The 11,451-nt window shown below is 40.6% G+C and overlaps 1 protein-coding gene across 3 annotated transcripts in view; it reads left to right on the top strand.

Moving 5' to 3' along the window:
* Positions 1-11,451, top strand: part of HAO1 (hydroxyacid oxidase 1) — a 64,462-nt gene that overhangs the window by 7,267 nt on the left and 45,744 nt on the right. For 2 of the 3 annotated variants that reach the window (XM_012529898.3, XM_058287540.2), the window contains exons 2-3: positions 380-772; positions 5,189-5,340. In XM_012529898.3, coding sequence (XP_012385352.1) covers positions 5,208-5,340 — 133 coding nt within the window. In that variant the 5' untranslated portion in view covers positions 380-772; positions 5,189-5,207. The remainder of the gene's footprint in view (positions 1-379; positions 773-5,188; positions 5,341-11,451) is intronic. The other variant, XM_004470684.5, reaches the window with a different exon arrangement.

The following is an 11,451-nucleotide window of genomic DNA, read 5'->3' as shown; positions in this document are numbered from 1 at the left end:
GGGAGCAAGGAGGTACACTGGGTTAGAAGGGCCATCTTTACAGTCCTAGAAGTTCTAGAAACTTGGACGTGAGACGCAAGCCGCTCTGGTTACTTCCACGTTGTCACTGGAAAAGACCCCCTGGCTCATCCGAATGAGTGTTCCCATCCTGTGTATGTATGGAGTAATTTAGCGACAGGTGCAAGTAATGAGTTTGCAAGGCCACTTTTGCAATGAATTTTGATCATTCTCTTTTGTTCAGCTTTAAAGAAAAAAAAAAAAACCACTGTAATCACCAACTTTCTCTGGAGGATGGCTGATTCCATTTTATTATCAACCACGTGAGTTTTTATTGCTGCGAATGTAGGGCCTCTCTAACATCTCAATTCTGCTTTTGCAGTAAAACTTGCTGGTTACCTTTGATTCCTCACCTGGTATCTTCTAGCTGACCATCCAGCTGATCACATGGAACTAAGAATAGATTTTCTGCCCGAGTAGTGGTAGCTGTGGGTTGATGGGATGAAGGAAATCCATCTGCAATCTCTTATTCTGATTCAAATGAAGACTGCCTAAGCAACCACACCTCAGCCTGCTGTGACATGTCAGGTCGTTTCAACGATGTTTATGACATTTTACACCCCACACCCCACCATGTACACCTACGAGTACAACAAAAGCTCAACCCGAGTTACAGCTTTGCTCTCTCTGCGCTCAGCTCTGACAACCATGTTTTGGAATTCCGAGGACATGGGACACTCATGTAGCCCAGCATATACTTTGGAGACATTTCTGGGTAAGAATTGGGACTCATAGTATTGTGATAAAAAAATAGGGTGTAAAGTTAAACACTAGAACCAACCAGAAGAACAGAGTTTCCTAATACAAACATGTCAAGGCAGGGCAAATATCAGCTTGCTACATTTTGCACAGCTTTATCTGATTGGAATTGATTTGAAAAAGGACAGTCCTTCATTGCTTACATGTTAGCTGGGCTCATCCTCCTCAGCTGTGGTCTGCATATATTTTGTCACTTTCTCAGAAATGCTCATTGACAGGGAAAAAAATTCAACAAGTCGGGTGTTTAGAAGCTCTCAGGATTTCAAAAAAAATGAAGTTATTTCTTGACACAGATGGGTAGAAGTAATATTTGAGAAGCAATATGAACTCACCCATGGCATTTTCAGTATTCTTCTCATTGGCTTAGTTGTCACAGGGTCATTCTGCTAGTCTCTCTAACAGGTCCTTTTCTTGCTCCTGTATTATGCAAAACAGCTGGTTGTCTCTTATTTTTGAAGATTCACAGGGAAAGAGACTTCATATCCCAGCTCTATTGCAGGGGCTTATAATCTTTCTTCTTCATCGTCTTCTTTGCCTGCTCCTCCTTCTCTACTCCCTCCTCCCCTTCAAACTCTTTTTGAGAACCTCAAATCTGTGTCCTCTTCACCCAGATGAGTGTTGACACACCTGTGCACGCGCGCGCACACACACACACACACACACACCATTTCAGGGTGTTCATGAGCCTTCTGAAACCTGCCTGCACACTCCAGGATCACTCTTTTATAACAGTGAGGAATTTTTTAAAAAACGACTTAACTGTTTAAATACGCTTACCATGCCTTATCTTTTCAGACTTAAATTCCTGCCCTCCTTGATCCCTTAGCAGGATGTCTCAGAGGTTGATAATAATCTATTTGAAACTTTTAAAGCTCTTGCAATACTGAAAATAAACACTAAAAATGTAAGATTACAAAATGTGGGTTAAGTTTTATATGTTTTAATGCTTAGAGTTAAAAATTACCACAATTAATTAATGTGGAGAAATCAGAGTGCAGTATAAGTGTGTTCTGGGACTTATAAAACATTAATTCACTGTGCCCGGTAGGTGTCATCCATTAACTGCACACAGCTTTACAGCTGGGCAATTTGAGTAAGCGTCTTCTTGGGGAGTGCAGATATCCTGATCAAAGGTTAAACTGGAGTCTTTTTTTTTTGGATGTGAAGTATGGGTGCTCTTAAAGAATCCCTGCCCTCCACCCCACTTCTTTTACTCGGGCATCTTATTTTCCATCCTTAGAAAAATGTTTATTATTTGGTTGGCTCAATTCTTTTGTGAATCTCCATATCCTTTTACCAAAGTTGAAACCCATGCTAGCATAGTCTAAAGTTATAGTAAGCTATTATTTTAGGTGGAAAATCCCTTACATTAGGGTTCCGATGTGGCTTGGAAAGCTATTAGAACTGACGAGTTTAGTTGTAATTGTTCTTTGGAAAATACCGAAAGGGGGAGGGCTATTCAAAGAACACAGAATTTCTCACTCCACTGATTTTCTCTAACGTTGCCTAGGAATTTGCATTTCGTGTTTTGGTTGACGAATCTCTGTCATATCCTCAGAACAGAAAATAGTTTATGGGAAAATAGTTTATGAGAACAGAGTTATAAAGTCACTGCGCCACCAAGTGGACAAGTGTAAAGCTGCAGCCCTGCCAGGGGAGGACTGACGCTTCCCTGTTAAGAAGTTGTTGACTTTGAAGAATGTCTCTTCTGCATTTTAGATACCACACACACACACACACACACCAGATGCCCTGCAACTTTGTGTGTTCTCTTCATAAAGAATTTTCATTGTTTCTCCAGCCGTAAGTAAATATTAATGCCTTCCAAGGCTGGCATGCCAATGGGTACCATTAAAATCTTTTTCTCTCTTTCTAATAACACACTTAGAGATGATTGGTAATAAAAACTCTCTTCAAGGCTTCTGCCTTTCCCCCTTCAAAATGGAGATCAAAGAAGCATGCTGTGAGGGTCAGTTGAGAAGAAAAGACTTCAAGCAACAAAGCATGTGGTGTGACATAAAATAATGACAATTATGATGTTCAAAGGAATTGCAGAGAATTCGCACCGTAAAACTTCTTTATTGTGCTTTTCGAGGCTGGATGTTTTTACTTTATTACATGAGGAAGGGTTAGATTACAGACCCTTAGCCATTCCACAAAGCAACAGTCAGGCAAAATTTCTTCTTCTGTTACAGGAAATATGCTTCAATTAAGGAGCTGGAGGTTCAATTTATTTTGGTCACTCGGTTACTAAATCACACTTAACCATATTTATTAATGTCTTGATCTCTCTGGAAACTGAGTTAAATCTGGGTGGTGGGAGGTGAATGCTGGTTAGTTACGGATGTGTGTGTTGACACATGATTACTGCAGTATCTCTTGTTAGAAAAAGACCTGTATTTTCTTCAGTTTTAATCAGTTACTAATGAGGAGAAAAATAAGCCCCAACAAATATGAGATATAAATTTTACTAGGAGGGAAAAGAACTAGTTTTTAAAATTTTACTAGTGCATTTTTGGTTGCTGGTTTATTGGTAATTTTCATTCCAACACAGAATAAAAGTTATTTAAAATAATGTGCATGAGTCAAAAACTCTTTAAGCCAAAATTCCAGTCTGCCAAATAACATTTTTGAGGAAAAGGCTTCAATTATATTGAAAAAATTATCTTCTGTTATTATCACACTTCAATGGATATAGCATTCAGTTTGGGGATTTTGAAGAAATCAAATTATAATATTAAATGTGGTAGCCTGAAGCTACTATTATTTAAAAGAATGAAAAAACAAACACGAAAAGCAGACACAGCCCATCTCCATCAACTTTTGTCTATCCTCCATGCCTTTGTGTATCATCTTCAAAATGGCTTGGGGAAAGTGAAAAAGAAAGAACCCAAAAAAACTATGTTCACACACACGAAACATGAAAGTGGATGTTTATAATGGCTTTATTTGTAATTTCCCCATACTGGAAACATTCTAATTGCCCCTCAGCTGGGAAATGGATATATAAACTTCTCATCAATCAAAAGGAATGAACTACTGATACATGCAAAAACATGAGCTCAATCTCAAATGCATTATGCTGGGTGAAAGAAGCTAGATTCAAAAGGCTGCATATGTATTACTCCATTTACATGACATTCTTCTTTTCATCCAAAAATTTTATTGAAGTATGTAATTCATACATGAACATCCATAAACAATAAGTGTATAGTAAAGCGTGTGAATTTACATGCGTATCATCACGCAGGGCTCCCGTACATCACCCCACCACCACCATCTTACACCGTTGTCAAACATCTGTCATAGTCTATGAAAGAGCATCGTCACAATATTACTACTAACTGTAGCCCCCAACCCACCCAGTTATTAACACCCTGTGTTAGTACTATATATTTGTACAGTTTATGAGAGAATGTTCTCATATTTGTTCTGCTAACCACAGTCTACCTCCCACCACAGCGTTCCCGGTGTTATACGTCCCATGCTTTGTACAATCGATTCAGAGCCTCTCTTTTCATCTCGGAGCCGGGCTGTCATCACCTCTGTCAATTTTAGAATGTTTTCATTACTCGGAAAGGAAAAACCCATATCCCTTAAACCCCATATTATTGTCCTAGAATTTATAATCTTCTTTGCCATTGCTGCAAAAATACTACAATATTACTGTTAACTATCGTCAATAAGTTACATTAGTTGTAATTTTCCTGTGTATCACCATATTCTTAGCACTTTGTAAAGAACATTCTTATATTTGTACTATTAATATCAACCACTTCATCCACCACCAAAATCACTTTTTCAGTCTTTATATTATTCTCTAGCTTCCTTTCAATGGGCATTTATGTCCACAGGTACGTTTTTCATCCACAATCATATTTATAAATCAACAGTGTGGGTAATGCTCATTGTAACGTGTTACCACCACTCTATTCATTTCCACACTTTACATGTATGACAGTCTTGAAAGACAGAACTACAGGGACGATTACCACGTCAGTTGCCAGAGGATTGGGGTGGGGGGCGAGTTTCACTACAAAGGGAGATGGGGAAACTTTGGGGGGGGGGTGTGAGTCAATTAATTTGTATCCTGGTGGTGCATTTATCAAAACTCATAGAATTGTACACTAAATTGGCTGAATTCTCCTCTTTGTAAATTATACCTTAATGAAAACAGGCTTGGGGATTCATTATTATCTTACTGCTACCTTTCCATCCTAACAAACACTGAAAGGAGACTCTTCCTTTAGCTTTGTGAAGAAATTTGCTCGATGGCGAAATACAAGAATATTTTGTCTTTTTAATACTAAAATGTAACATCGAAGCGTTTGTTATATATTTTTAAAATTCTGATTAAAGAAACATACCCCAGGTGGAAGCTGTACCCACGGATGCTCCAGAACGTGGCTGAAATCGACCTGTCAACGTCTGTCTTGGGGCAGAGGGTCAGCATGCCGATCTGTGTCGGGGCGACCGCCATGCAGTGCATGGCTCACCCGGACGGGGAGCTGGCGACCGTGCGAGGTAGGCCGAGGGCCCTGACCCAGAGGGACGGCAGGGGCGCGGCTCTGGGACTTCCTTCTCTGTGTGCAGCAAGCAAGCACTTCCCTGGGTGCGTCTACACCGGGATTAAATTGAACTCGTTGGCTCTGCCGTCAAAATACCTGTTCTCACACATCCCACTCTTTCACTTTCTAACGATGACCCTGATCTCTGTGCCTCAGTTTCCTCAGCCATAAAGTGGGGAAAACATGGTGTTGGTCTCATTAGTTTGTTGTGAGGATTGAGGGAGGTCATGTACACAAACCGTGCCCGGCACAGTGGCTTAGTGCATCCCGGGAACGATTATGAGTATTAATATCGACATCTCAGAAAACTGAGGCCTGGGAAGTGACCTTGCCCAAGGTCACGCAGCCTGGTGGTGGCAGAGGTGGGATTTGACCTCGTGGCACCCTTATTTATTGCTTCCCCCAAACCAAACTGATTCTCACAGGTAAAGAGCAGATGCAGTGGCTGGGAGACTGGGTTTTCTGCCACAGTTTTGCCGTAATTCTTTTTAAAAATGGCTCATATTCCCAATCAAGCATTTCCTATCTGCTTCATGAAGGAATGCTGGAAATTCAAATATGTAAAACAGTTCCTTAGGAGGGTGAATTTATGAACTGCTCAGTCTCCTAACAACTAAGAACGTTTGAAAAACTATGAGTTGTGATGTATCTCCCCAAATTCTTCTTTGGAAACTCATAGAAATGAAGGTAAGGAGTTTTATTTGATGTCTCTTAATGTGAAACAGAGCAGGAAATGCAGACCAAAAGAGCTGGAACTCAAGACTCTTTTGTAATCCACTCTGAGAAGCAAGGGCCTTGCGAGTGGCCCTCCCTGGTTGAAGGGTCTGCTGCTGAATCCTGCGGGGACATCCAAACGACACGATGAGGGCAGCGGGGCGGGCAGGGGAGGCTGAGGCTGGCAGCGTCTTTATTCTAGAACCAGAAACAGATCCATGTTCCTGGGGCCCCGGGCAGTGGTCTAGGGCAATCCAGAAATGCGGGCAGGAAGAAGAGAAGAAAAGAAGGAAAAGAGAGAGCCTTACTCCATATGCACATGGCTGTATCAGGTCTGGAGGAGAAAGCCCTTCCAAGCACAACACCAGAGGCGACAGCCGCTAAAACCAACACAAGCAAATCAACGTGGAAATGAAACTTGCTGTCCTTTCAAATTTCTGTAAGAATTGAAAGCAAATGGCAAACTGAAAAAAGTTTGAAAAATTATGAGACTGCAACAGGTTCCTATCCTTTCTGTATAAGGAACCTTTATTTTAAATAAAATATCATATAAACCAATTATAAGAAGTGGACAAAAGACATAAATATGAGATTCACAAATAGAGCTGTAAATTGGCCAATAAGCATATACATCTGACAAATATTCAATTTCACTAATAACAAAGAAACGTAAATTATATATTTTTCTTGCGTATAAAATTGGTTATTTTAAGATGATAGAACATAATGAGTTAGGGGGAAATGTGCAGTTTTCAAATATTGATGGGAAGAGTGTATGTAGAACAAGCTTTCTAGAGAATACTTTTCCACTGTCTATCAAAGTTCTTTTATTTTTTTGTGAAGTTTTAGATTGTGTAAATGTTACATCAACAATATAGGGGATTCCTGAATGCCTTCCCCCACCCCCTCCCACACTTTCCCACATTAACAACATCTTCTTTAGTGTGTTACATTTGTTACAATTGAATACATATTGAAGCATTGCCACTAACCATGGAGTATAGTGTCCATTACAGTTTACACTCTGCCCTCAGATTTTGTAGGTTTTGACAAAATATAAAATGGCCTGTATCTGTCATTGCAATGTCATGCAGGACAATTACAGTGTCCTGAGAATGCCCCCATGTTACACCTCTCCCTCCCCTCAGAACCTCTGGTGGCCATTGCCTTTATATCAATGATAAAATTTCTTCCATTGCTAGAATAATAATAAGTCCATAATAGAATAATAAGAAGTCTACTTTAGTCCATTGTTCCTTTCCCAGTCTTGAGGGCTTTGGGATGGTGATGCTCACTCTGCCTCTAATTGAGAGGGAGCTTAGATCCCATGGGGCAGATGGATGGAACTATCTTGTTTGCAGTTGCAGACACTCTCTGTTTCTTGGAGTGGTTGTTGTCCATCATCATCTCCTTGTTAGTTGTCCTGGGTGAGTCCAATGAACTGGAGAGTAGGTGTTGCAACTCTGCTGAAATTCAAGGCTTAACTGGCACATGGACGGGCCAAAGAGTTAAGTCTCTGGGACATATATTTAACAAGTATAGTACTAATTGTAGATTCAAATAAAAGGTACAGAAGAGCCATGTATAGGGAAACTGTAAATGAATCTAACTCAGATACACTGGGGAGCATAAATTCCAAAATAAGGCTCACTGATAGGGTGCTGAATTCCCGAGCTTTTCTGCCCTGCTTATAGTTTCTCGATGTCTCTAGAATGCTCAGGAGCTCTGCTATTTGAGGTACTGGTTACTGTGGCAGTTAATGAGATCCTGCTAAGATGTGCATAAGGATAACCTCCGGAATGACCTCTCAACTCACTTTGAAATCTCTTAGCCATAAAAACTCATTTGTATTTAATATTTCCCCCTATTGGTCAAGGTCTTTTTCCAGATGCATTGCTAGTTGGCACTTGGTAATAATCCCTCCATGCCAGGGAGGCTCATCCACAGGAGTCATGACCCATGCTGGGGGGAAGGTAGTGCATTTACATGCTGAGTTTGGCCTTGAGACAGGCACATTTGAGGAACAAGGAGGCTTCCAGGGAATATTAGGCAGTACATAATACTAGGCTAAGTTCAATTTCACAGCAAGTGGTTCATAAGTACAATTGTCAATGTGAAGGGCCTGGTGTAATTGTCTGTCCTCCTTCGCTAGGCACTGTCCTTGTACTCAGGGGATTCTTGCTATCCTATGAGAGAATGTAGCAGGACTCCCCAGGATGGGAAGTCAATATTCTTTTGGTTATTGCATGGATCTCCACCCACCGAGACAACAACCCATGACCACCTGAACATATTCATATGCTTTAGAGGATGCCCCAGGTGCACCCCTTCCCATGCACCCCCCATCACTGACACCCTGCACCAGTGATCCTCCCCACCACTGCTGTGACCCTTCTGTGATCCAAAACCTCTTCAAAAATGAAGCCAACAAAATAATCAAATAAAATTAATAAGAAAATGAAATATAATGGCTTTAAAAATAGCAAATAAAATACAAAAAATAAAATTTGAAATAATATAAAGTTTTTTTAGACATTGTATTTTTCATCACTGTAAGATCTGTTATCTTATATGTACAGTGACATTTTCATCTGCATATTCCCCTAGTCTTATTTTTTCATTTATCTTCATAGAAGCTTTAGGTTACAGAAAAGTCACAAAGAAAATATAGGACATTCCCATATATCCAATACCCTCCTCCTTTTCCACCCTCCCCTATTAATAACATTTTACATGAGGATGGTACATTGGTTACAACTGATGTACAAATATCGAAGCATTACTACTAACCATGGTCAATAGTTTACAACATGGTTTACATTTTGCACCATATGCTTTTATAGGTTTTGATGAAATTTAAAATAACCTCTATCCATTATTGCAAGATCTTGCAAAACAATTCCAATGCCCTAAAAATGCCCTATGTTCCACCTATTCTAATCTTCCCTCCCTCTGCCCTCGGAACCTTTGGTAACCACTACGTTTAAATTTTTGAAGAATAAGATTCGTTGTTACTTGCAATAATGTTGAGGGCTTGACATATTATATTGGTCTGTTTTTTTTTTGGGGGGGGGAACTGCCTCTGTTCTTGAGGGGTTCTTGTCCCTCTAATTTAAAACATAGCAGGACACCCCAGGATGGGAGTTTAATGTTTTCTTGTTTATTGTGTGGGTCTCCACCCACTGAGATAACACACTATGACAAGATGAACACTTGTCATAGAAGCTTGCCCCAGGTGTGCCCTATCCCTTATGTCCCCCACCCCCGGCACCTGCACCAGTAACCCTCCCCTGCCATCTTTGCCAAAAGAACATTCCCAACAATGTAGCTGTAACCACAGCCCCACAAATTCCCAGAGTTCACCTGCTCCTTCCCCCATATCAAAGTTTTAAAAATGTGAATTCCATGTGATGCTGTAAATTTTCTTCTAGGAATTCCAAGAATAATTGTGATCTGGAGGAAAGGAATTTCTGTAATAACGTTCATGCCTCTGTTATTTCTCATAAGAGGAGAATGAGAAAAACCCAAATGTTCCATAATAGGAAAAGGGTTGCAAAGCTAGAGTGCAGGATAAGTGGTAAAAAACTTCAAAATTTACATCATTAATTTCCATTAATGGACTTGAAAGATGTTATGATATAGTAATTTATAAAGGAAGTTCCAAACAATACTAAATTCCTACAATATTTTTTAGAGTCCAAGAATGCATACCACATTGTAGGTTATTATTTAATTATGAGTGATGGGATTACGCCTGACTTTATATTTTTCTTGTTGTTGTTCATACTCATAAAATTTTCTGTGACTTTTTTAAAGAAGAAAACAATAAAAACCAGAGGAGAGAAACATGATGAGACTATGAAGAAAATGGAAGTGAAGGGAAGGCAGCAGAGAAGGCAAGAAGAAAATCTCACTTGGTACATCTCCCTGGAGCCTGCAAATTATTTGTTCATGTCTTATTTTATTTGACATTTGACAGGTGTCACCATTTTACGGGCAAGAGCTAGAGTCCCAGAGAAAGACCATTTTCTTAGCTAGTAAATTACAGGGTTTCCTCTTTAACTGAATCCCAATGGTTCCAATTTCTGTGCTCTTTGTTCTTGGTGGGGTGGGTTGGAAAGAAAAATGAGAAGAAACACTACTTAAAAAATGTGATTTGATAGTCTAGGCAGGACTATTTTAACCAAACTTATTTCCCCACGTACTGACCATGAGGAGTCATTAAATTCTTATTGCAGTTTTATCCCTTTAGAGTTATTTAACTAACACTTTGAAAGCAATTGCCACATTCTAGGAACTATTCTAAGTACATTACAAAATATTAAAGCATTGAATCCTCAGAGCACTTCAGAGAGGTAGATGCTATTAAATCCACGTTACACATGAGAAACTGAGGCACATGGCCAATGTGTCACTGGACCAGGATCATACAATTCATAGACAGAGATGGGATTCAGACCCTGTCTCCAGACTCTGGACTCCTAATCACTGGGCTGCCTTTATTTTCTAGAGAACCCCATAAAGTGTCATGAGGGGAAACACATTTACGTGTCAATCGTAGTCCCCCAGGAGTAATTAATTTACTGCTTTAGGAGAGCACAAGGCGAGAGAGTAAATCCATGGAGACACCTGGATATGGCAGAACAGGCAGAAGAAGGTGCGCGTGGCGATGGCCGAGGGACAGAAGAGCTGGCAGTGGCGCTGCAGGGTCCCCATGCGCACTAGAGAACCCCACGTCCTGGGCCAGGCTCCCGGCAGCGCCCCACCACAGCGCACGCCTTCCCTTCAAGGATTTCATTCTTCTTTGTTCCAACTAACATCGAGACGTTGTTGGTTTATTTAGCCCTATTTTGATCCTGGAAGCTGATGGTCACTAGCTCATAATAAAGAGTATTCTTAGCTGGAATGTTTTGCTGGGGGGGGATGGGCTACTTGGAATGGACGGGCTGTGTGGTAGGAGCAGAGGCTGTTGGTGGATATGTCCCTTACTCACCACTTCTGCCAGATTGGCAAGTTTTTGCCTGACATTTTCTCTGGCAACAAATGCTCAAAGGTGGGTGTAGAAGAGATAGGTGAGGGGGAGGGGAACTCTCAGTCAATCATTTACAGGAATTGGTTGATAAGTACCCCAGCTCTCTCTCCCTTTGATTAGGGTAATTCCAGCATTTTCTGTGACTGTAGCCAAGCTTTGCCTAGCAGGACTGACCTCCACTGCCCCCACAAGTTACCTACCCATGAACACATCCTTCCTTGGCTGCCTTCCCACCCTCTCACCTCCCCCTCCCTCCCCTCACTGGAGATCACATCCAAATAAACGACTTGTGCTCACATCTTGGTCTCATAGTTGGCTTCT

The sequence above is a fragment of the Dasypus novemcinctus genome, chromosome 24, assembly GCF_030445035.2.
Source record: "Dasypus novemcinctus isolate mDasNov1 chromosome 24, mDasNov1.1.hap2, whole genome shotgun sequence".
Lineage (NCBI taxonomy): Eukaryota > Metazoa > Chordata > Mammalia > Cingulata > Dasypodidae > Dasypus > Dasypus novemcinctus.
This window is presented reverse-complemented; position numbering and strand designations above follow the sequence as displayed.